Raw genomic sequence first — 27,121 nt, 5'->3', positions numbered from 1 at the left:
CCACAAGGTTCTGGGTAGGCAGAGGCATTGGGGATTCGCATGCATCGTGCATGTTCTCTGTTGTTTCAGGCTCCAAATCCTAATGCTTTACTTAGATGACCTCTGCATATCAAAATTACTTCACTGCTTTTCTCTATGAGTCTTTGTCCTGATTTGTGTTGAACTGGAAACTTGCATATTTTTTGCTTTTCAGACAAGTCTATTGCATTCCTGTATAACTTTCTGTTCAGAATGCTGCAGCCTTAGTTAATATTTGTCAAATGGAGCTTCAACTGTCTAAACCACTGGGACTAGTTTCATTTTATATGTCATCAGTAGGGGCAGAATGAGGAGCTTCGTTCTTGGCCTGTTTGCTGTAATACAGTCTCAGGGCCATTGCATCAGAGTCAAAACAAGGAGCAGCTTGTTTCCAAACAAGAAGCATGGAGGAGAGTCTTCTCTGCCTCCCTCCCCTGTAAGGGAAAAGAGAGGAGAGAGGGAGGGTGAGGGGGGGGGAAAGAAAGTTATCTTTAACAGATTCTAAAAATGCCTTTTCCCAAATATGCAGTCAGTCCCTTCAAAGGTCTCTTTGTTTATTTTCAGGAAGAAACCCAAGACAGCTGAAAACCAGAAGGCGTCTGAGGAGAATGAGATTACTCAGACGGGTGCATGCAGCGCCAAGCCGGGCCTTCCCTGCCTGAACCTTGAAGCTGTTCCGTCTCTGAACCCGGCCCTCATCCACTCACCACATTCACCAACAAACCTGCACGCACACACAGGGTCATCTGATTGTGAGTACACCAACACACTGCTGGGTTGCACAAGGGTTCTTGAAAAGACGTTCCTTACTGCAGAACAGGCTTTCCAGCCAGTTGGATGATCTTTCCATAATGGCACAAGCATGACTTCCTCAGGGTTTACCTTTTCCCTTTTTTGGAAATTATCCCTAAAACAGTGTTTTGCGGTAGGGTCACAATAATGCAGCCAGCCGAGGGAAGATGAGAGCATGTTGGCTGCTCCTACTTCTTATAAAGTAAAAAGGGAAAACCCTCTGAGCGTGTCTGCTTCAAACTAAAACTGTAGTTACTCGTCTTCAGGTAGTCATATGCTTCTCATTACCCAAGCATATCTACTGGCAGGGAGTTTCAGCCTGTACTGTTTTCCAGTGGGAGAAAACAAGTGTCTGGCTCTAACATTCTGGCTTGTAAAGGATTTCCACCAAGACAGGGAAAAGTGCTTCTGTGGAGGGGTTCATATAAAGCATGTGAGGGCTCTGGAAGATCTTTGTGAACTTGTGTGCTTGTAGCAGCCTAAGACCCTTGTTTTCAGTGCATTTACTTTCAGATTACTCAGCATGGGTTAACTTTTAAAGGACATTAACTTTTAAAGGACATAAGGACATGCAAAATTTTCAACCCCCCCCCCAAAAAAAAAGAAAAAAAAAAAAAGGAGAGAGAATGAGAAATGATTAAAACTATGCTTTAAAAAGTCAGCACTTACCCTGTCAAGTCTTCAAAACGACATCATTTCATAGTGGTCCCTGCCTAAAAGTCTCTTGGGCAGGAACACAGAGGGTGATGTCAACCTCATCATTCACTAGTTGTATAAAATATAGCTTACCTCTTTTGTGGTGGTTTTAGGATGTTGTAAACTTACAAAGGGGAAAAAAGGAGGAAGAAAGATGATGATGCCAGGTTTCAAGAGCTCAGAAGCCAACCAGACTTTGCAAAGGCCTATAAAAAAAAATCAGGGCATGACAATAAAAAAAAAAAAATCAGATTAAAAAGTATGTATATTCTTTTCTTTTCTTAATTTAAAAATCCTGCCTCAGGGCCAAACTTGGAAGCAGCTGGGTTATAGGGCTCATCACTATCAAAATCACTTTAGCTGCAATTCATTCCTGCTGGCTTCTGACTGTATTCATTATGAGCTTCTTCTAGAGATCTTGGTTTTAATAGAGCTGATAAAAACATTGGGGAGACTTTCCTAAATCTCACCTGGTGATTTGGGGAGAAGAAAGAGACGTGAAACAATTGAGCAGCAGGCAGCATGCTATTTAGTGTATGTAAGAATTCTCTTCAAATTGGAGATGTCAAACTCTTTGTTAAAACCGGGGTACAGTTTTGTCTTGTAATGTTTTCTGGAAACAAAAAGCTTGTGAAAAGATGCAAAAATGAGCAGAACAACAAGAAAAATATAATCCTTATTTTCAAACAAAGAATCTCTTTATCCCATTCACAAAGATGAAAGAGTTCATTACTAAATGGGATTTGAAACCTCACACTGATGTTTTTTGACAGTACAAATAGAAACCCATGAAAGCAACCTTAGGACAGAGGCCAGCAGGGATTGTAGGGAACTCAGAGAATGACCTCCTGCTTTTGCTTTCTGAGGTGGCCAAGTTCAGGGGTGAGGAAAATTGGCAAAGGGCACCATGGGGAGGTGGAGCCTACAGATTTTCATGCTCTACCTGTTCTGTGGACAAACAGCCTTTTACACCCCAAAGGTTTTAATGTCCCCAAATCACCTTCACTCCTACTAAATTCACAGTACCAATATGAATGAAAAACTTAAAACCCAGAATAGATGCTCCTTTCACATGGAAGTTGTTTTTTTCAGTAAATAAGTTTAATAATATTTTCAACATTAATACTCTCCTATTTCAGTAGCTGTTGAAATTTAGTTCCCAAAATACAGTTAGAGTCCTGCAAAAATTCAAGAAATGATAAAGCCTCTTGTGGTGTTGATCTCTGTTAGTTGATTCCTTGTGCTTTGAAACCAATGGAAAAACCTCCATTATTTATGCTGGGTTATAACCTTCATCAGGCTGTATTTGTTTGGGGCAGTATGCATATAATTAGTGTTTGGCATGCTCTTGCAAAATAGCAATGCCAGTTTCTCACACGAAGACAAAATAAGGCATGATGAATTTATGTCTGCATATTTGCTACAGCTATCTACCACGTTATGTATTTGTGTTGGTTTTTTTTTGTGTGTTTTTTTTTTTAATGTTGCCTCAATTCCTTCTGCTGGAACACATTCATTGACCCAAGAGATGAGTATTTGTAGCTCCCAACATTTAAAAATGTGCTTTCCTGTCATTATAAACTCTTTCCTTACCTCTGTCCTCCCCTGCCTTTCCCCTCACACTAGAACCCCTCCCTTTGCCCTTCTCTTCCCCTCCTCTCAGAACTACATGGCCACATCTCTTTTTTGCCCTCAGCTTTTGGACCTGTGATGATATCTTCCTTCTTTGGGCCAGCATCACCTCCTGTCCTTCTCCCTACCTTCTAAACACTACAGGATTGCTTCTCCTCCCTTGCCCAGACCACCATGCAGCCTCTACCCTTGTGACTGGGCAGATTATATTTCATTCTCAAGAGGGCATTTTTCATTCTGGTGGGGTAGGATGATAAATACTCTATTTAGAAACTAGGATTAGGCAGGAAGTTTGAGAGGAATTGTCTCATGCAAAATATTAGAAACACCCTGAAAGAGTTAGCACGGAGGGTATTTCCATTCTTGGAAAAATGTACTGATGTACAGATGGCTCCATAAGCCCTCATTCATGTATCTGGAAAAAAGACTTGGATTTTATGGGCCACCTATTCAAATCACTTTGAAATCTTCACTGACCATTTTGCATGCACAATCACTAGTGCTTGGCAGAAAACACCACCACATATTTATTATGAGAAATATTCATAAGCCAATTTACTTTAAAAAATCAGGGTGCTTTTGGAATGATTCACATCAAAATACTTTTTCCAAGCATAGGAAATAAAAGCTCCATGATAGCCATCTGCTTCTCGCCCGTAAAAGGCAGAGGTGAAGAAAGCCTAAGCAATAGTCTGAATGCCAGTCTTACTGAAATGAGTACCTAGTGGGGGGAAAAAAAATATCTGAGTGAAGTCATATGTGACATACAACTTAATTTAGGGCTTAATGTAGTATATTCTACCTGCTGCTTCTGGTGCTGCTTATTCACGATGAAACTGAATTGCTTCTGACTGTTCTAGGACTTTGGTTTTGAACATTATGATGTATTTCCAGTGCAGGTTTATCTTCGAAGCAAAATCCAGAACTTAGGACACATTGTGTCCAGGTCTCATCTTTTTCAGTCTTGGAAAATGCGAGCTCATGCCATGCAATTGGAGAAAGAGGTTAGAGAAAGAGGTGCTTCATGAGGTAACTGTTTTCATGTAGGGCTTGGCAAATAGAAAGCACCACTTTGAATTAATTTGGAATTAAATCATAGAGTGAGTTGATAGAGCTCCAAACACCTCTAGCTACTCAGCTGTCACAAACAGATGTAGCTGCTTGCTCAGAAGAAAGGTGTTTGTGCAAAAAACTACAAAGCTGAGTATGGAGGCACAGGTTCTGGAAAGGTTACAGAGAAGCCAAGTAAAGTATATGAGATTGGTGCTGTTTGCAACTTTCCACACACTTTTTTGTTTAGGGACAGAGGATGCGTAAAGTTGGTAGTAGATTCGAAGGCTGAACTCCCTCAGGTAAAGCTTCTAAAGATTTTGCTAGGAGGAAAGGAAGTCATCGGGACTTTGCTCTCTATTTAAACTGATTTGGTCTGTATAGGCCGCTTATTTCAGGAGGCCTTTAGAAAGCATATATCAGTATATATTTTTGCAAGTGCCAAGAGATAAGATAATTTTGGCAGAAACTTCCACAAGTGCTAAGAGATACAATCAGACAAAAACTTCATTCAGGCTCTGACGTATGCATCTTAACAGATGTGTCCAAACTTAAAGGAATCCCATGGGAAAAGTGCAGCTGAATCTCTTTGTCTCTATTGATAGTTAAAAGAGTTATTCTTAGACGTTGGATGGTCCATCTGTGTAGGAATTTGTTCCAGACAAGGGAAAAGTAACATCTTAGCAAAGAGTTTCCATGGGACTGGGAGGCAGGTTGGACAATTATTGGAAACACTGCTGGAGCAAATGTTGTGATTTTTAAAGAACACAGAATTCTTAGACACCTCAGACTGTGATAGGGCATGAAAGTTGCAAAGAACAGTGAGGCATGGATAACTTTTGAAAAATCCATGAAATAATCATTGGCAAGTTGTTGTGATGGGGAGGACTTTAATAAGTAATGTTTTACCAAGGGGCCAGAGAGTTCTTATATATTGAATACAACGCATTTTATAAGCACTTCTGGTAATGAACTAGATCTGAACTATTTGTCCATATGTCCTCAAGTGATGTGGCTGACTTGGTCCAATTCCAGAGTTTTTAACTTTCACAGGATGGGAAATTAGAAATTAGGCTGTTTTCTAAATTCTGCTTTTTGTAGATTGTTAGCCTTCCAGCAAAGTGGGGAAAGGCAGAGAGGGAACCTCAAGAGGTTCCTAAACTCCACAGAGCATTGCGAGTGGGTGTGAAACTCCAGCTTTTAATTTTCTTGTGCAGCTAGAGGGATCGTCCATTTCCTTCTCGTGAATCAACAGGTTTGATTTGCCCATGGCTAATGTAGAGACTAGATGGATCCTAAGGTGGTTTGGCCTCATCTTTATGTTTTAGGTTTCCTGTGTTCCTCTTTGAGGCTCTGTGGCAGGAAGAGAATGGTTATGTGCCCTTATGGTCTTCCCTCTTTGCCTCTGGAAATGTGTGATTATGATTCCCTAAGAACTGCTCTGGAGCTTTGAAACAATTTCTACACTGAGGGGAGAAGGAGGGCCCTGATTCTACCAGTTTCCTTGTTTTCAGTGGCAGGCAGTACATTAATTGTCATTTCATCTGTATTTTTGCTAATCTATGTGTTATCTACGTGTTAGCTAGAGCTGAGTATTTTTAGGTTGTTTTTGGTGACCTAAGAAAGGATGTATGTTTAGATAACCTATTGTAGACAATATAATAATGATGTGAGCCTTTTCTGAAGGAAGCTAAGCTGAAAGCAAGGACATCCATAGTTCTCAAATACTGATCTCACAAGAGGTAGCTATACGTTTATCTTGTAGAACATTCAGAATTCTGCTTAGTAAACACTTTGCTTTTCAAGTCATAGGTGTTTTCTGCATCCTGTAGGCTTTTATTTCTGTTTGTAATATTATCAAAGAAGCATCAGGCAGGAATGACTTGTGTTTTCATTGAAAGAGATGTGTTTTGTTTGAATTGTTTGGAGCCAGAAGTAAGTACAAGTAAAGGTATGTAAAACTATAAGCTGAGCTTGCCCTGCCTCTCTTGAAAAAGCTGTCACAATCCACTGAAGAAGTGGTGCTGTATAATGTTGTCCTACTGATAGGAACTGGTCTCTGTATTCCTAATCAGTACACTAAGTGAGTTTTGTCAGGTTGGTCTCTCGGGCTTTTCTTCTCATGAGAAATGACTAATAACATATGGTACTTCAGTTATGAAGTCAGTGAGTATGTTTTCAGAAGCAACCGAGTGACTTTGGAACCTAACTTTTACTGATGCATAAATCACGTGTATAAGTCACATACAGGCTTTTTAAAATTTATCTAATTATCTTAAATGCTGATTCTCTTATTTGATGACACTGTAATACTGGCTTGTGGTATTCAGGGCTTTTCTTAGTGGTCACCACTTAGAGAACTATAAGTGATAACACGCATAATTTCAGCTTTGGTTTGAAAACACCATGCAAGCTTCCAGCTTTCATGATTTCAGGGAAGAGCCTGAAGATATGTCCCCAGCATGTCTATTATTTCTAAGTTTCAGGGAAGAAGAAAAGAGGTGTATTACTCTTTAAAATTCCATAGTTTCCATTCTTAAGTTTGTGAGGTGACCAGGTTGATAATACCATGGTATTTCCATTTTTAACTCATGCTGCAGCCACCGAGACATACTGCAACTGTCAAGTAAAACATATGTGGCGTGTTTCTGAGTTTACCTGTTCATGTCTTCAGAGTCTGCCCCCACTGATTTTCATTGCCATTCTTCAAGTTATGAGTCTTCTATAAATCCTTCCTTTATGTATTACATGAGTGTTTCAACTATTTCACTCATGAAAAGAGTGAATAATGAACACTATACAACTCCGAAGTGTTTATCACTGTTTGTTACGACATTTTAATATTCCTTCATTGGGATTTCTGGTAGGTTGGTTGATCTGGATTTTTTTTTCTCTTTGTTTTAGTTTAGTTTTGATGTGTTTGTTTTTTTTCAGTAACAATCTCCAGGACAGTGCTTTCTTCTTCACCTCCTTGAGGTAGCTTTCCTTCTCCCATCATCCTCCATTCTGAAAATTAAAGGAAAAAAATGCAAATTCCACTGGATAATTTCTGTAACTTCTTGGATTACCTTTATTGCTTTCATAGATCCCTAGTCTAGCTAACCTACCGAGTCTGCTTCTTGCCTATTTAATCTATCAGTCCACGTAATCTAATGCTCTTTTTAGGTACCAGTCATTGCCCTGTATGCTTTCTTTGTCTGATACATTTAAAGAATATTTTATTACGATATCAGTCTTCATACTTTTAGCTGTTTTTTTCCTTACATTTCCTCTTCATCCTGCCTAATCTTTGTTTTACATCGAGCATGCAACAGTTTATGCTCTGTTCTATTAGTGTTACTTGGGCATGATTTCTGTGTTTGGAAGGATACATTGTCAGCTTTGCTGAACTCTTATACCTTGTTATTTAACCATTGTAGTGTTTCTCTTCTTCCTTATTTTTGTTGTTGTTGTTGTCCTTAGATATGGATTCTAATAAGGTATTATTAAGGCCACCTCCCTGCTGATCTTATAGATTTTAATTCCTTATCTTTTCCTTTCAGACTCTTTCTGACTAATTTCCTCTTGTTTTGGGGTTTTGTTTTTGTGATTTTTTTTCTGCTAATTCTCCCTCCTGAAGTTGCACATGCCCATACTACCTTTTTATATAATCTGCTCAAAGGGTATGAAGCATAATCATGTTGATCATTTCTATTTCATGTTTTAAGCATGCCTGCAACTGCTCTTGTCTCCTCAGTCCTAAGCCAAATGTACCATTTCCCTGCTATGGTCTACAGAAGGATGCTTTTTGTAGCAGAGTCAAACACAAAAGATGTTGATATGCTTGACAGGTGACTCTTCCTTGAAGAAAGTTAAAACAGCTACATCTATATCTTCTTTTGTCTTGCTGTGTGTTATTAATACCCTGCATACCTCAGTGCTTACATCTCTCTTGGGTGGTTCTTCCAATATTATAAGGAGACACATTCAATGCTTTGGGAAGCATTGAGTGGTGCATTAATTACCTGGTTTGTTGCAACTATGCAACTCCAAAGTTACAGATGTAAAAATAGACTTGGTCACCTTCTGTTCCTTTTCATCACTGCTCTGTTTGGTGCTGGAGCTTTTTCGTCTCAGCTTACGTGGTGAAGTCTTAACATGGTACTGGGAGAGAACCTGAAACATTAAGCAAGATACTGTTTAATAACACCTATTAATGTCTATTAAGTGTACTAGGGGATGTTGGGGAGTGAACTCTTGCTAAATTCCTTCATTTCTATCATGGCATTTGTCTTGGCAGCCTGGTGTACAATGAAACACGACAATGTGGTCTTGCTGGCCTTGTGCGTTTGGGTTCCACAGTACACCAAGTGTGATTGTTTCTAAAGAGAATGCCATTGCACCATCTTTTTATTTATGCCTTCTATGCTTTTTTCATTGTCCATGGAGTCATTTAGAAGGCTAAAATAACATGAGATCTAGATTTACGTCTCCACCACTCAGGAACTGGAATATAAAGAGAATTCAAGATCTCTAGTTAATCTGTCAGCACAAATAGCTCCTAGAGGAATTAGCTGTGCCTATGGAAAGAAAAATAAAAAATAAACAAATCCTAGAACCCCTACTCATCCCAGCTTTGTTGTATTAAACACTGAAAGGATCTCTGCCCGGTTGGGATGCTCAATACATGCTCCGTATCAATCTGTGGCATGTGGTGAAATGCTTCTTCTTGAAAACCCACAAGAGAGAAGTAGTATAAATTAAGAGTAATCTCACAACAGCTATTTTGGAGTTCTTACCAGTGAAAATGTAAGTGCAGCAATATTGTGTATCTATTAAAAATCTTGAAAGGCTCTTTATAACTAGATGATAGGAGTGATAACGTGTAATTTATTGATGTTACACAGATTGAGAAAAAAAACACAAAGTAGCAATTTTTGTGTGAAAAGGGGTATGATAGAGGAAATAAAAACAGAGCAAGGGACTTCTCCCCACAGCTTCATGCCTGTGTGTGCAACCACGTCAACTTTAACAAAAAATACCTTGTGCTTTGATCCTATGTAGTGCTTCAAAACAGGGCATAGCCCTCCCTGTATTCAAAAGTAAAACTCCCAGATGTTATCACTCACGTCTTTTGGCTGAGCAAAGGGTAGAATGTGCCTGAAGGCACACCTGTGAAATAACTCTTAAGTACTACAGTAGTATCACCTGTTTGTATCACCTGTATGCATGCATATACATGCAATTCCTGGGCCTTTTCCCTGCAGAGAAAAAAAAAAAAAAGAAAAAAAAAAAAAAAAAGGAAGCAGCAATGTGCATTTAATGCTACAGATCCATCTCATGATATCAAGTCTTCCATGAATGCTATGATCTTGGTTAGTACTGTCATTTGTTAGTTTAGAGCATTCTGTCCTATGTTTTTCTATCAAAACTAAGCAGGTGGGTTTGGAATATGCATGCTGCCAGGAACTGAAGAGGTCTCAATGAGGACAGAAACTTTTCCTGTGGCCGTCAGCATCATTGATGTGAGCTTATACTGTTTACTGCTGATATTTAAATCTGAATCAGAAGCAGGCCTGAACACTCACCCCCTAAACTCAAAATAAAGGAGCCACAGTCTAGCACAGTATGAGTATCTGCCTCACAGTATTTCTAAGTTGAGATGCTCACCAAACTACCCAGTTGTATTAGTTAACAATTACCCTTTTACTAACAGGTAAAAAAGATAAATGGAAAAAATAACCAAATAAAACCTAGCATTTTCATGTGATAGCTTTCCTCTACCCAGAACTGAGACACAGCTACTGGAAGAGAGACAAGAATTCTTTTCCCGGTCCTGTGGACTGGCATTTACAGCTTCTCATCCGTTCCTTTTTACTCCCATCAACCACTACTTCTGTGACCAGAACAAAATCTCCTACTTCTAAAGACCTTTCTCTGGAAACACGTAGGGTATAAGCAGTGCTCTTCCACAGGCTGCAGCTCTCCCATGAAAGCCAACCATTTCTGACTGCACCCTTTTCCTAACAGACTGCTACAACCACTCCCCTAGAGGATTCTAGCTTGAATAGAAATCTTCTAAACAGGTAATTATCTTAAGAGGTTTTAATCTATATTTTCCTTTTAACCAAAGCCCATAGGCTTTTAGTCTTACTGTATTTAACCACACTCCAACTGATAAGCTTTTTCTCCTTGTCTTTCTGCCTGGGGGAAAACCTAACAATACAGGGCAAATCTGAAGAGTTCATGGAATAGCAATTGTTTCTTTTGGCCGACACATTTTAATGTATTTGCACCTATTATCCCTCTAATTCATTCCTCCTCCACACTCAGCTCCCACCCCCCAATCCCAGCCCTTTCTCCTCCCTGAACAAGATTTCTGAGAGGACATAAATGTATACGATCCAACACAGTGAGATGACCAAAAGGAATCCCTGTTCACTTTTCGTGCAGGTTTGCAATGTGAAATATGCCATTAAGATTTAAACAGAAGCCCTTGAAACAGGTGGAAATCTTCTTAATTAATACAGTAAGCTTTTAATCGGGACCATAAAGTAGCAAAATACATCATCATGGTTACTTCCATTTTTCTAAAAGTTTATCCTTTTTTCCAAGAAGCATCCCCCTAACCTTTGTTTAAACGGAGAGTGTTATCACAGTAACTTCATGGGCATTTTTGGCCCATCTTAACTCTTACGTGGCTGGTAACTCTTTCACTGCAAATCCTCAGCACGCCTTATGAGTAACAGTACCTGGCACCGTAGAGAAAAACTAGCAATAGATGCACGCACCTAGGTTTTTAAAGAGCCCAGCTGCCTTAAACTTATAGCCAATTAAAACAGTTGGGCCATGCTGGGGCTTGGCATAATCGTGCATGAGCTCTCTGGGAACAAGCGAACACAGTTGAAACAGTTTTCATTTAGAATATTAAAACGTGCCATAACGAGGAAGAGATGAGCGCAGCCTGGTTTCTCTTCCTAGGAAATGGTGCCATCATGTGGCCACACGGCCTTCTCTGCTTCCTATTACAAGAGGGCAGTTGCAGTTTTCTCACTTTTGGGTTTCAGTGGAGTTTGGTGATCCCGACTTTTGCTAATGTACATTGATTACAGCTTGCAGGAGCATAAGAATTATCACCCATGTCATGACCTTGCCATCCTGGTAAAATGCCCTGTAATGATGACAGCTTTGGTGGTTCTTCTGTTAACATAGTGTATGTTGCTTGTCGGTGTTGTAGATACCTACGGATAAAGCAGCCTCCATCCATATAGGCTTGTGTCTGCACTACAGGGATATATTGGCATGGCCGTAACAGTGAAGGGTCTGCAAAAGAAAGTTGAGAGAGGAGCAGAGAATTGAGTAAAACAGAGTGCATGCCAGTATTCACAAGGGAGGTGTGTTGGACTGTACCTCAAATATGTGCCTGAGAATAAAAGTGGCTTTTGAAAGCACTCTTTTCTCTGAAGTATCTGGACTTCCCAAAATAGCAAGAATACAAACTAGCAGGAAAAATAAGTAACCTGTCAAAAGATTGAATATTTCTTTAACATAAAAATAGGTGAATGTCCTATAACACTTCTAAGCCCTTGGTCACCAGAATACTATGACTTGAAGCTAGTTTTTACCTGGTGTTTTGCAGTTTTAAGTAGGATGTTCACCACAGGAGAGTTGTAAAGAAAACGAAGCACTAGAGTAGTGTGAGAAGAAAGCTTTATTTTGGTAATCCTGGAGGTCTGAAGAACAATTGGTAAAGATTAACGAAGGCTGGCAGTCCTTTGGCAGAGGTAGGTGCGAGATGCTACCCCTCTTTTACATGTGAAGCACACTGAGGCACAGACATTGCTGCCCTGCAGGTCCTGCAGTAAATGGGATTACTGCTGATGGACTCCGCCTGCAGACTTCCAGGCAAAGCACAGGGAGGTGATTCACTGCCAAGCACGGAGACCGAAATAGAGGCTTTTACGCTTGACGTTTGGGATTTAGGTCCACTGGATATAGAAGCAATTTTATGTACTGGACACCTATGGTTTTGTCTCCAGTTTTATGTAAAATAGGTATCTCATCATTAGGTAGGTGCTAAAAAGGGATTGGGCAATTAGCTAAATAAATCGTCCACAGGAAACTTGCTGCACATGGCTTAGTCTGCAGAAAAAGCCTGTCTTCTGAGCAAAGTTTAAACAAACTCCTTCTTATTAGCCATCTACTCGATATGTTTGCTCCTCAGAGAATAAGGTTGTGCTTGCGTGTGCATGCATTTCTGTCTTTCAAATAAACGTAGTTATTAGACTATGAAATTTAGAGAAGTTTGACAGCTTTCAGAACACAGTGATTTTTTCTTCCATAGAGTATATTACTGACACATTAATAGATGTTGTGCTGGTAAAAATACAGTACTTCCTGTTAAATGTAGACTGCTACATATTTTGATTCTAACAACAATCTGGTAGGGTTAGGGCAATTCGTGTAGTGTCATCTGGTGTTTGTTTTGGATAGATATTATAGAAGGAGATACTGATTTTCAAGATGTTCAAGCAGATGATTGGGTGAAAATTCCAGCAAACCTTTAAAGCAACAGAAAGCAGGGGCTGCTCCTGGTCAGATCTCCTGCTGAGGATACAAATGTTCTTCCTGTGTTCCCGAAACTCTGCACAAGCTTTTCCCCTGAAGGTCCCTTTTCAGAATGAGGCCAAATATTCAGGAGAATCAGTCTGAAAAGGATTGGCTACATCGGCCCCTCTGGCATCATTGAAATACATATACTAAGAAGTCAGCCACTGCCATTTTTTTCAGGATTTGAAATTCAAGCCACTTCCTTAAGTGGAAAAAGTGTTCTTCCAATAAATTTGGTCCCAAAGAGTTGGAACCTGATGCAGGACTAATTTTGTCTATGGAAACACTAGATACATATTTTTACTCTATTAATGTCGTTTTATTTTAGGGTAACTAATTTGAGAAGAACAGAACATAAAAACTTCATCACTAGGGATAAATCAGGTCATTGGAACCGAAGAAAGCACCCATGGTTATGATTGCTAAGGCTGGGACGCTGATACATGGAAATGAGAAAACTTCCTATGGAAATTGTGGGTTTTTCATATGTTGTGATGGACAGGCTGTATTTCCCCTGAACTGGCATGTTTATGCAGAAGTTGAGATTTCTTCATCCTAAATCAAGGATTCTTCAGAGACATGCCTTCCTTAAGGAAAATCTGTAGTGTTTAATTTTGATAACAGAACTTTATTTGCTTGGTTTTATTTATTCTTTAAGGTATTTAAAGTGTATGTATATGAGATGTCTCAGGCAACTGTTCATTCACATCACTCAGCTAAAGTATTCTACCTACTTTAGTACTTTATCTACTGCATTTTAAAAGAAAGAAGAACAAGCTAGATAGAATATGAAAGAAGATAAGAATGAGAAGAGAACATACATGTAAGTCCAGTGAGTGTGATTGAGAGAACTGAGTTTGGATTTTCTAGAAAAAATAGGCTTAAAAAAGAAATGTGAGGCACCTTCCAGTATATAAGAGACTACTATGAAAAGGGAAATAGTCAATAGTTCTCTGTGTCTGCTGGAGGAAAGGATGATTAATTGGTTTCAAAGTTGAATACTAGGAAAACTTTCTCACTTTAAAGATAGTATGCAGTCTGTCGGGGGAGAGAGTGGAAATCCCCCACATCGGTGGTTTTTGCAAACATTAGGTGAGTTGCTGAAGAAGTAGTGTAAGTAAATTGTTTCCACCACAAGGAAGAGGAATAGACTAGATGACTGTGTGAAGAACTTAGTGCATCCTTTTGATTCAACTAGGAGGCTGTAATCCTCCAACATTTGATTTGGAGACCAAGGATTAGAGGAAGGAGTAGATGATGATGCTGTCTCCAGCAGCAGGTTACTTCAGTTTGTGGTGCTTCCAGAAGCTAATGACTGAATTACAGATGCACATATTCTATAGGAGATACAATGCCTCCAGCTTTTCTTCTGTCTCCCAGACTGTGTATTCTCAATGCAAGGCCTGAGAAGCTCGTCAGGAACGAGACAAAGTAAGCAGCAATTTCAAAATAGTTGTAGTTCTTCTCACTGATACTTTAGTTATAGTTCTTCTCACTGATACTTAGACAAGATTCATTGCCTAACAATTTTCTGAATGCTTTTAAAGAAAAATTGAGTCCAAAACTCAATCTATATATGTTTCTACAACCCCACCAACTCTTTCATTTGGTGGGCAACTGTTCATTTTACCCTCTAAGGATGAAAGTAAGACAGAGCCTTTGGGATTCACTCTGCTATTTATTCCTGTGAAAGACTACGCAGTAACAAGAGCCTGGATTCCAGCATCAGAGTTAGTTTGCTTCAGGTAAAGGCCATGCGCTGAGCTACTGCTGAGTTACAATAGCTTTGGTGGTTTCCTCATCACTGTTTCTAGAAATGGTCATTCATTACTGTGCAATGAGCTTTGCGATACAGTGATTTTAAAGGACACTAGAGAAAATCAAATTCTGTGATATCGTTCGGTTATGAGCTTTAAAACAGCAAGCGTTGGCTTTGCAGAAAGGGACATCTAGTGGCTGTACAAAAAAAAAAAAAAAACCTTATTAAATACATTTTAAAATGTACAACATAGTCATTTGTGTATTACCTGCAGTATTCCATACATCTTTGTAGCTCTGCTACACCATGTGTTCGCTGGGATCATTCTCTCTGTTTCTGGCAAACAAACAAAAAAAATCACTTTTATGAGCCATACCTTTCTAGCTTTATGTAGGTCTATGTGCTGTAGCTTTGGCGAATAGAAATCTGCCTTCAGGCAGTCCTTGATATATCTCAGGGGTGCACTTCCACGTTTTCTATAGCATCTTCCAGCATTCCACTGCCCGCTGTTTCCTTCTGCCATTGCCTTCCCCTTTGGTACTGTACTTGGAGAGGTTGTCACTGTTATTCTCATGGTAAAATCTGCCTTCCTTTGAATACCCTTAGTATAAAAGTCAGCAGGAGGGGTGGATGAGATTCAGGGAAACACTAATCTAAGCACTCAGTCATGTATTACACAACAAAAGTTTTTCCCTTTCCCATCCATGTTGTGCTCCTTCTTACTCGTTGAGGATGAATTCCATGCATGTTTCTGTGAATAGCCTGACAGTTTAATCGCTGCATTTGCATATGGGGAAACGGAGCTTTTTTCAAAGTTGCACAGTAAAATGTTTCACCTTTATGCCGTGCCAGCTTCAAATTGCGTCCCAGGAGGATTGCAAATGTGCAGTTTTTTCTTTTCTTTTTTTTTTTTTTATTCTTACTTTTTTTTTTTTTTTTTTTTTTTTTATACTGGCCAAATGCCTATTCATTGCCCATCTGGGTAAGAATGGCCTTTGCATTTTCAAACCCATTCTTTCCTATATGGTTTGTGAATGTCCGACCAATCAGAACTTGCTTCACAGAAAGGGGACAAAACCATTTTACAGGAGTTTCTCAGAATGAGTCCATTGGGTTCTCTACGTCGTGTTTACTGGACAAAAAAAAAAAAAGGGAAGGGGGGTAGGAGGACACTTAACAAAGACCCCTGGAATTTCACAGAAAATCTCCCACTGTCTCAAGTTTAAAAGAGTGGCAGGTCTGAGACGAGCCTGAGACAGCAATCTTTTTCCTGAGCCAGGCATTCAGTGCGGCGAGTAGGTGAGTGTGTGCATGTGTGTGTGTGCAACTTGTGCAGAACTGACAGCCACTGGGGCTTGTCCAAGGCTCTAGTATTCTCTGTCAGAATGCCACATTTACTTTAGAGTTAAGCCTGCGTTGGTAAGTCCACCCCTTTATGGGTCCCCCTTTATGGGACTATTTGCTTACAGCAGTGTACAGTAAGGAGCAAGAGCAAAACTTGGATCTGGACACAGTTCCCTACAGAGAGGAAGAATTCATGGGACAGTGAATTTTGCTACAGACCGATCTCTAGAAGTTGTTATACTGAATTACTGCTTTTTTATGCTGCTGTGGTTTGTAGCATCCCTGACACTACTGCAAGTGATTTGCTTGCCTGTACTTTGAGTAGGTTTGGTTTTCAGTGTTAAGAGTCAAGGGAGGTGGCCTGGAAAAAACATCCTCAAAATCTGCATTAGTTGTTTTACCATTTCTTATGTGTCTCTTCCACCTACTGCTCGTGTTTTGTTCTTAAGGACTGAATCTCAGTTGTTAATCAGTTGAAGAGGTGATTGATGTTCCAATTTCACTTGAAGCAGTAAAAAAAATAAGAAGAGGATCTTTAAGGGAAAGCACTGTTATACTAGGAGCAACCTAAAGGTGCTCCTTGCCTTACATGAAGTGACTCAAGTGACTTTTATTTTAGTCCCTACACCTCAAGGAATTTAGCATCCTAGATCAGTTCCTATAGGAGAGCTGTTCACACCAGTCTCTCATGAACATGCACAGACCTCTTCACCTTGATCAACTCTGGCTGTTTTCATCAGTAGCTAATGATCAAATGTATTGTGGTTACATAACTCTCACTCCTTCCAGCCGGGACCTGAGGAGGTATGCTGAAACTTAGAGGTGAACCTTGTCCTTCCTCCTTTCTGTACATGATCTGTGACCAGGTTGCGAAATTTACTTTCCCAGACTTTGGATGCAAATCATTCTGAAAAGGAGCTGGGTCTGAGGATGCATTTTTCAGAGCCTGGGCAACAAAGTTATTGTTGTCTGCCAAGATGCATATGAACAAAGTCAGGATTCCTTGCACCAACTCAAGTCAAGAGACCTGTCTGTAGCATGTTCGACCTTGTGCATGTACAAGGCGTGATTTTTGGTTTAGACTGCTTTTGTATTAGACTGATGCTCTTCTTATTATGAAATACGTAGTTTGACAAAACCAAACGTAAACTATATGTCATTCCCTTTTCAAGGGAACATCTTAAAGACCTATTTGCATGAAAAGGGAGCAATAGGGCAGACCAAGTAGTGATCAATATTTACTGATAGAAAGATTTCCAGTATACTGATAGGCCAGCACTCAAAGGCAGATGCAGATAAATGGGGAGCTATGCAATCAGTTGCCGTTGCCTACTGTAAGTCTTGAAAAGAAGTTTTTGTCATTAATCTTCCACCTTTCTGTGTACTCACAAACACAAAACTTTTGCCAAGCTCTCGTCCTTTCAAATTGAGGATTCCTATTCTTTTAAATACATTTTGAATACTTGTGTGCTCTGACATGCTGGGAAAGAAAAAAAAAAAAAAAAAAAGGATCTACCCTGGAAGCCTCTGGCTGAATGATTCTGGCTGAAAGGAGGAGGAAATAGATCTCTTCTGTACATTATTTTTTTTTTTGGTAATAGTAATCACAGTGCTCTTGAAGGAAATGCTCCTAATTGCTGAGATGTTTTTCCAGTTCTGTGATCAGTCTCATCAGAGGAAAAAGCTCAGCTTTCCCAACAAAGCTCATGAACAAGACAGATGTAATTCACAGCGTCCACGATACTGTTAATGGTTTCCTCCTTGTTACTGCTATCTGAGCATCTCCCTAGTGCTCTGACCTCACATGGAAATTAGTACCTTTCTGATACTGGCTAGTTCGCGTCTGTTAGCATCTGATTTCTTCACTCAGCTTGGCCCCAACAGGATTTCCAGTTCCTGACCTTTATGCTTCCCTTTTAGTATCATCAGCTTCATGGAATTGAAATGACCGCCTGTGTCCAAGGTGGTTTCTGTTTGAAGCACCAAAATAAAAGGTGCTTGAGTGCAGGAATGGATAAATGAGAAGGAAAAAGCAGAGGAGGGAGCACTCCATATTTTCTTGCAAATTGCAGTGCACATTGTTTTACTGCCTGAGTTTGAGACGTGAAGCACCCTTTAGGCTGGACCAGAGGGACATTTTGGGGTTAAAAAACATGTATATGAAACCATTTTCAGTCTCATTTATTTGCTCTCTATATTTCTGTTAAAACAGACAGTGACAATAAGCTAGTTTAATTTATTCATGCTTCTCTACCAAATTTCATTTTCAAATTCTCACACACTAACAACCAGTTGTGTAAAAGGAGTTGTAACCTAGGTAGGAATATTCAAGACAAAATGCCCATAATACTAGGGGTGATTTTTCATTACTTTCCTAAGCGTAGTTTTCTGGGAGCCAAGGTGATGGATGTACTATGAATGCTAAGAGAGATAATTTATTAATAGTGTTTCATTTGTTTACCACTCAAAGGGCAGTTGGTTATTCACAGTTAAAAGATGAAAATGTAGTTTCTGCCATGAAAAGCTAAACAGGTGAAAAATGAGTAAAGAACAGAATAGGTAGAGGAAAAAGAAAAAAAAAAAAAAAAAAAGAAACGTTACAACCAAAGACAGCAAGATAGCGAGAGGGAAAAGTGGATTGAGAGATTAAGAAGTTACTTGTGAAAGTTAATTTTGAAGGATATGTTGGCTCTGTACCCATTAGTTAGGTGCTTTTCTAAACTGTTCTCTGTTTATATCATTCAGCCAACCTAAGACAAAGTCTTCCTTAGAGTAAATGTCTGTAATTTTCCAGTTTCTGTCAAGTAAATAACAGCAGGAGAACATTTGTTTTTATATGATGACATTCTGGTGCCAGTCAGAACTTGGGATATGCTAAAAATGAAGGGGACAGCTCATGTTAACTTTTTGCTTTGGGTTCTTATAGAGGACTGTTTGTCACTATTGGGTAGCAAATGTTCTAAACCACAGCCCCAGACAAAACTGTGCGTGGGATTTTAGGAACATTTACAGTCTAAATCTTGAACCAGATTTGGATTTTTGCAAAGTGACTGCCAACTTTTTGTACAAATAGCTGTAGCATAAAACCTAGGATCCAAATCCCTTAAAATGACGATCTAGATAGAAACCACATTTTTATGTTGACCCTTTGCATTAACAACTTGGAGTAAAGGGTCGTTAAAGTAAGAATCTGATCGTTTTTGGAGTAGGTCCACATCCAAACAGCCTAAAATCCAGCTCAGTGTTTGCAGTTGGCTGGCTCTAGGCTTTTTAAGGCCATATAATCTGATAGGAAGTCCAAGGCCCAGGAATGTGGTTGAAACTTAGGCCAGCTACACCTGTTTTTATTTGCTTTTGTCCAAAAAATTCAGAACATGAGCTTCTGCAGAAGAATTGCAGAAGTTTACTTCTATCCTTACAAAGGCAATGTCTTCTTATTGGTGCCTTTGTGATTTTTACAGTATAATCTGTTTTTTTTTTACCCAGTGGGCAGTCACCTTTGCCAATGTCCTGGCTATGTCTCTGCAGAGGACAAGACCCAATCTGTTCTTTTCTTCTTTTTTTTTTTTTTTTTTTTTTTGTCACCTGCTTTGCTACAGGTAACATCAGTTGCAAGGGGATGACAGAGCGCATTCATAGCATCAACCTTCACAACTTCAGCAATTCTGTGCTCGAGACCCTCAACGAGCAGCGCAACCGTGGCCACTTCTGTGACGTGACGGTCCGCATCCACGGGAGCATGCTACGCGCCCACCGCTGCGTGCTGGCGGCTGGCAGCCCCTTCTTCCAGGACAAGCTGCTGCTGGGCTACAGCGACATCGAGATCCCCTCGGTGGTGTCAGTCCAGTCCGTGCAAAAGCTCATTGACTTCATGTACAGTGGGGTGCTGCGGGTCTCGCAATCAGAGGCCCTCCAAATCCTCACAGCTGCCAGCATCCTGCAGATCAAGACTGTGATTGATGAGTGCACAAGGATTGTCTCGCAAAATGTGGGAGAGGTCTACCCGGTGATTCAGGATTCTGGCCAGGAGACACCCAGGGGAACACCCGAATCAGGCACTTCGGGGCAGAGCACCGACACAGAGTCCGGCTACCTGCAGAGCCACTCGCAGCACAGTGTGGACAGGATCTACTCAGCCCTCTATGCCTGTTCCATGCAAAATGGCAGCGGGGAGCGCTCCTTTTACAGTGGGGCTGTGGTCAGCCACCACGAAACAGCCCTGGGGCTCCCCAGGGACCATCACATGGAAGACCCCAGCTGGATTACCCGGATCCACGAACGGTCGCAACAGATGGAGCGGTACCTCTCCACCACTCCAGAGACCACACACTGCCGCAAGCAACCACGCCCTGTCCGAATTCAAACCCTGATGGGCAACATCCATATTAAGCAGGAGATGGAGGATGACTATGACTACTACGGCCAACAGAGGGTGCAGATCCTTGAGCGCAACGAGTCTGAGGAATGCACTGAGGACACTGACCAAGCAGAAGGCACTGAGAGTGAGCCCAAAGGGGAGAGTTTTGACTCGGGAGTCAGTTCCTCCATTGGCACTGAGCCCGATTCCGTGGAGCAGCAATTTATGGCTGGTCTGGGCCGGGATGGGCAGCAAGAACCTTCTCAAGCAGATCAAAACGACGTCCCTGCTGACGGCGCTCAGCCTCAGCAGCAGCAGCAGCAAGTAGATGCCAACTCTTCCTCACCAGAGAGAAGCAATGACGTTGAAATGGACAGCAAAGTGCTCACAGTCAATAACAGCACCGAAAAGGGGGCTTTGCAGCCTTCTGTCAACACAACTGTTGCCCAACCATTGCCAACCACACAGATCTACTTACGCCAGACAGAAACCCTCACCAGCAATCTGAGGATGCCACTGACTCTGACCAGCAACACTCAGGTCATTGGCACAGCTGGCAACACCTACCTGCCTGCCCTTTTCACCACACAGTCTGCTGGCAGCGGCCCTAAGCCTTTTCTCTTCAGCCTGCCCCAGCCCATAGCTGGCCAACAGACACAGTTTGTGACAGTGTCCCAGCCTGGCCTGTCAACCTTTACTGCTCAGCTGCCAGCCCCTCAGCCCTTGGCCCCATCTGCGGGCCACAGCACAGCTGGTGGGCAAGGCGAAAAAAAGCCTTACGAGTGCACTCTCTGTAACAAGACTTTCACCGCCAAACAGAACTACGTCAAGCACATGTTTGTACACACAGGTAAGAGTACGTCCCTTTGGCTTACACGCGAAGCCAGGGAAGGTCCTTTACAAACAAGGACTTCAGTTCTGTTTCCCAACCTGCCAGCCCCCAAGCAGGAGGGAGAGGCTGCCCAGAGAGCTGGTCTCACCGAACACTGTCTAAGCTGACTGCATTGAAGTTGAGCCCCTGTGGACACACACAGGTCCCATAGAGGGGCCTAACTGTGTATGGTGCAGAAACAAGCGCTTTTTGCTTGGAATGAAATGTGTCCTGCTTCCATACAAGGAAATGGTAAGCATTTGTTGTCCCCAAGCTCATTCCTGGTGGAGTTGCAGCAGTAGGTCCAAGGCCTGGGTGTTACACACACTCTGCCACATATTTTCTAAATTTCACATATTTCTATAAAGAAGTAAATTTGGAGTTTTTTTTTCAGGAAGTTTTTCTGTACTTCACTGAAGCTCATTGCTATAATTCCCTGTCTGTTGGTAAGCCAGATGTTTTGCTGTCTGTGGTTACAGAAACATAGGAGTTGATGAGAGAAAAATTTAAAATAATGAATGTAACACAACAACAGCACCCTTTTTGTCTAAAAAATGTAACTTTTTTTAGTATATCGTCTTTTGAGACAAAATAGGTAACCATGTTTGCTACTAATCCAAAACTGCCTTTTCTAGCTTTGTTGAATTATGAGACTTAAAAACATGGATATATATATATATATATAAAATGAAGACACTGTTCTGGGTTCAAGACAAAATTTTGCTTGCTTTAGCCCTCAGCTCATTTTGACTTTGGAGAGAAATTTTAGTTTAGAGAAAGTGTAAATATTTCTCTCACCAAGCAGTCATTTTGTTAACATCAGGTCTTAAAATACATGCTGGGTTTATGATATATGGAGTAGAACCTAGAGAAATTGCCTAAGGTATGGGAGGAATGTAAATCATGCCTCCCTACTGTATCAAATAAATTTAACTTCCATGTGTGTATGTAAACTTTTAACTACTATTTATGTATAATTATCATTTAAATTTAAAAATCCTTTAGAAATCTAAGGCACACTTGTACATTCACGTATACATATAATATACAGAAAGGTTCACTCCTCAGGACCGGTACAAAATGCATGATTGCAAGGATCAAGAATTCTGAATCCCAAGACTACCCCTTTGTCTATGTCTTCCATCCTTCTGCTGTGGATGAGTAGCTAAAATACCGTGTAGATGGTGTTGCATTTTTCAGAGAAATATCCCATTAAAAACACAGTAAAATATATCTGCCTGCATCCTTGTTCTAAAAGCTAGAAAGGTTTTTGTCACAAATAATTTCACTGAGATTAGGTGTTTTACTTCCCCCACCCTCAACTGCATACTACATTTGGTATTTAAAGTGGGATAAAAGGAACCAAAAAGAAAGACCTAGCTGCTATGGATAGTCAACCAAGGAAATTGATAGACATTTCCAATCATGAATTCATATTTAGTTTGTGTGTGTCTAAGAAAGCCAAAAATAATGAACTTCCAGTGGCAAGGAAAGAATAGTGTAGATAAATGATTTCCAAGTTCATTTAGGAACTAACTGGTTTCTGGAATATCTGGGAAAAGAATAGCACCTTGACCAACAGGGGGCAGGGCTTCAAAAAAGTCCTTCTGAAAATAACCTTTGTAGGTACAGTCTTGAAGAAAGCATGCCACTCTTACCTTGTCCATTGCTGGACGGGGACACTCAAAAAACTGAGTGCAGACAGCTGTGCCCACTGTCAGGATGACTTTGCTCAGCCCTGTTAAAAGTAGCCAGGTGAAGTGGCTCTGAAAGGGATCCAAGGAAAAAGGGGGAAGATCTGGGAGATGCACATGTTTGAATTAGTCTTGCTGTCAGGAGGGCTCCATGGAAGAGTCTAATCAGAAAACATAAGTCAACAAGCTAAAGTTCACCCAATCTCTCTATGTTTTTATACTTCCAAGAATGATACTCTGATGCAGCTTTATATGCAATGAAAGCACTGCAGTGTAGACACAAACCTACCTCCCTTTCTCCTTTCATATAGATGCAAACAGGCTGGAGACTGATGTTTTGCCATGTTCCATGCAGGCTGTCTTTAATGTAGCCCACAGTGGTGTTCTCAGACATGCACTGTTGTGGAAACGCAGAGCTAGAATGTATGCAGTCACCATGCACCTTATAAGACATCATTGCCTCCTCCTATGTATCACGCTGTGGTCAATACTCAGTAACTGTCCCATATTACTGGCTAAAACCAACCAAATAGGAAATAACCAAAAGGAAGAACATGCACATCTAATTCACCGAACACCTGGCTTCAAGATGAAGAATCATGGACTAAAAAATCTGCAGTTGGAAAAGGCAACACAGTGATCGCTAAGGAAGCATATAAATCCACATTCAAAGAAGAAAACATTACAAGTTTTGAGATTCTTAGGACAGAAGAAGTCCCAGAAAGGTTTAGAAGATAAAATTAGAAAAAGCCAGAACACAGCATATCTTAGAAATATGTGCAGGAAAAAATTAGGGTGTTTTTATAGCATAGTCTTAACAGGGTCTAGAGCAAAGGAGACCAACTTCTTAAAAACTCTGGGAGATATCTTGCCTGAGGCAAAAATGAGTGTTGCAAATGTAATCAGTCTCTTGTAAATTAATCTGACATGATTATAGCTGACACACCATCATTTTCCAGATAGCACATGTCAAGTATATTGGCCTGTCTAAACTCACCACTCTGCTCAGCAAAGACAGGAAAGTAAGGACTTAATGGGTTTTGACCAAGTATCTTTGACCAAGTTGGGACAAACTCATCATTGGTGCAAGGAAGTGCAGCATGTGGATCCGTCCACAGATGTTGCCATCATATGTGCAAACTGTGAAATAAAAAGAAAGACTTAGAGGTGATAAAAAAAAAAGATCAGTCCTTCCCATCCAATCCATATTAATGATCTCCTTTTAGAATTGAGTATAAGTAGCATATTTTAATCTCACTATGCAAAGACTAAATGACACATTACTACAGGCATGTGATCGTCTCTGCAAATTGACTCTTCAGGATATAAAAGTCCTGAGCAGATTGTAAAAAGGAGGAAGCAGGATGTGAAAGAAGAGGATGTCTGCTAGATAGGAGATGGCAGAATGACCAAAGGAAATAGTTTTCCACTTGGTGAAACAAGAGGATTGTTTTAATTGTTTCACGGAGGCTCTCGCCCTAGCAGGTTTGAGGATGATGAATTACCATGTATCATGAAAATGTTGCTTGATGCTATGGAGCCTAAGGCTGTGGCATTGTCTCCCAGAAGAACTGTGCGCACGCAGAGGAATTACAAGTAGTCTGGACAAATCAGTTATATGTGCTCAGCTAAATACTTTTTTAATGCTGCCTGATTGTATTTTGTCCGGATATGATCGGAGTTCACATCTCTGGCTTACCTGGTTAGGAATTTTATTTATCTGGTGGTCAGGTCATTTAAGTTTCATCTCTGTTACCATGGATGTTCATGTGTTAGGCCGCCCTTTCCGTTGTGCTGGCTGGGCAATCCTGTATATTGAGGTACCCTTTTCAGTTACTCTTGTCCATAATTCAGCTAAGAGAATTGACCAAAAATGAGGCAGCAAATGTAAACCTATCGTGAAGAATTGGATTCCCCCGGCAATCTCTAGCACTTCTGAGAAATTTGAAGCAATTTACCAAAAATGAGTGTGTTACAAGTCAGTGGTCTGGTAGATCATGTTTTTATTGCATACGGGTAGGGAGACAGAAGCACTGAAAGGTAAAATAACTTGAACAAGATCTTGCTAGAAAGGCGTAAGAGGACAAGACAGGAACACAGCATTCCTCCTCCCTGCCTGGGGCAGCAGAGGCTGTGCTATTGAAGCTGGGAGTAGAAGATGCCAGCACCTTTTAACTCCTGTTTTTGTCAGTGCCTGCTCCATGAGCTTGAGCAAATCACCTCAGCTTTTCACTGTGTGTAAGCTGGGAATACCTGCAGCCTCCACAGTAAAGCACTGTGAAACCTCTGGTCAGACTAAGTTTTGGGTTCCAAAACAGTTTTTAACAGAACGACACCTTCTTAGCCAAAGCATCTCTCCAAAGACTCACCGTTAGTTTATTGCAAAGAGTCGTACAGAGCTGGTTTAATTCTGTTATCTTTTTTTTTTTTTCTTTCTTTTTTGTCTGTTTTTCTTTCTCTCTCTCTCCCTCTCTCTCTCTCTCTGTCTTTTGCAACGGGCAGGTGAGAAACCCCACCAATGCAGCATCTGTTGGCGCTCCTTCTCTTTAAAGGATTACTTAATCAAACACATGGTGACGCACACTGGCGTGAGGGCGTACCAGTGCAGTATCTGCAACAAGCGCTTCACCCAGAAGAGCTCCCTTAACGTGCACATGCGCCTCCACCGCGGGGAGAAGTCCTACGAGTGCTACATCTGCAAGAAGAAGTTCTCCCACAAGACCCTGCTGGAGAGGCATGTGGCTCTGCACAGTGCCACCAACGGCACACCTGGAGCCACCGGCACCGGCGCCAGGGCCGTCCCTGCTGGGGTGGTGGCCTGCACGGAGGGGACCACGTACGTCTGCTCTGTCTGTCCAGCTAAGTTTGACCAAATCGAGCATTTCAACGACCACATGAGGATGCATGTGTCAGACGGATAAGTAGAATCTCTCTCTCTCTTTGTTATGAACAAAAAAAAAAAAATAGAAACAACAAAAAAAAAGCTATGGCACTAGAATTTAAGAAATGATTTTTGTTTCATTTTTACCTTTATTTTCCTCCTTTTTTTTGGGTTCGTTTCGTTTTGTTGTTTTTGTACTACATGAAGAACTGTTTTTTGCCTGCTGGTACATTACATTTCCGGAGGCTGGGTGAATAATAATTTTCCCAACCTCCCTCGGATGGTGGCCTTAAGGCCAGGTAGTGCTTCATGAGCTCCACTGGTTGGATCTCTAGCTACTGGCCTCTAAATACAACCCTTCTTTACTACAAAAACAAAAACAAAAAAACACAAAAAAAAAACACAAACAAAAAAAAAAAAAAAACATAAAAAATCAAAAAACAGACAGAAAAAATAAAAACAAAAAAAAAAACAATTTCTTTTTTCTCACTTGTGAAGAGCACTACAAAAGAAAAAGAAAAGAAACAAAACAAAATATATTACAAAATCTACAAGGCCTACTGTCGTTATAAGTACACCGCTCGCAGTGTTTCAATGGACATAATTCACAATGCTGACCGCTTTTGGACTTCACAGTATCCAGTTAGAACTGTGGAATATTTTGCTTCTGGTTGAGCAGCAACCAGAGGAAACAAGGCCCTGCTGGTTTCCACCACGTGTCTGCTTTCTCACACACACATGCATCCACAAACACACGAAAGGGCTGAGGGGAGTGCAAGGCAGTGTGGCTTGGATAGTGTGGAGTCCCTGCAGGATGAGGAAAAAAGAATCAGAGGTTCCTCACCTGGATTCTGCTCCATCCCACGCTCTCTGGCTCACCCTCCCCGCTGCTTTTCCCATACCACCACCACCTTACAGCAGAAACCAAGAAGATTCAGACAACGAGCAACGGTGGCTTTTTGTAATTTATTCAGTGTCTTCGCTGAGCCCAGGGCCTCAGCACAATCAAGAGGGACTTTCACAGAAGGCAAAGAGAAACACAGAGGAAAATCAAAGATATCAGAGGTTGCAACCTATGGATCTAGGTACAAGAGAAGGGTTAGTTCCCACAATCTTTGCAAAAAAAAAAAAAAATGCATCAGGATTTATTCTTGTGGAAGAAAGAGGAATAGAGGGCGGGTGGGGAGGGGAATAATTAAAAAAAAAGAGTTCTTGGGACTTTTTTAATTCAAAATTTTATAGAGGGGCAAAAGTGACGTTTACCAGATAGAATGCTGATTTTTTTAATATATTTACAACAGTATTTGTGTAAAAAAAGAAACAAAAAAAGTGAGATTGTTAAAAGTAATTTTTCTTTGTTTTCTTTTTTGTTTTGCGTACACTGCCACTAATATCTTCTCTTTTATTATATATATGAATATATATATAAATATATATT

At 40.6% G+C, this 27,121-nt stretch overlaps 1 protein-coding gene across 4 annotated transcripts in view; it reads left to right on the top strand.

The window, feature by feature from the left end:
* ZBTB20 (zinc finger and BTB domain containing 20) overlaps nt 1-26,839 on the top strand; it is a 453,606-nt gene extending 426,767 nt beyond the window's left edge. For all 4 annotated transcript variants that reach the window (XM_084301334.1, XM_084301336.1, XM_084301335.1 and 1 more), the window contains 3 exons: nt 583-770; nt 19,480-21,087; nt 25,305-26,839. In XM_084301334.1, the coding sequence (XP_084157460.1) occupies nt 19,500-21,087; nt 25,305-25,723 (2,007 nt within the window). In that variant the 5' untranslated portion in view covers nt 583-770; nt 19,480-19,499 and the 3' untranslated portion in view covers nt 25,724-26,839. The remainder of the gene's footprint in view (nt 1-582; nt 771-19,479; nt 21,088-25,304) is intronic.
* The last annotated feature ends 282 nt before the right edge of the window (nt 26,840-27,121 follow it).

Source organism: Netta rufina (genome assembly GCF_964035555.1).
Source record: "Netta rufina genome assembly, chromosome: 1".
Lineage (NCBI taxonomy): Eukaryota > Metazoa > Chordata > Aves > Anseriformes > Anatidae > Netta > Netta rufina.
This window is presented reverse-complemented; position numbering and strand designations above follow the sequence as displayed.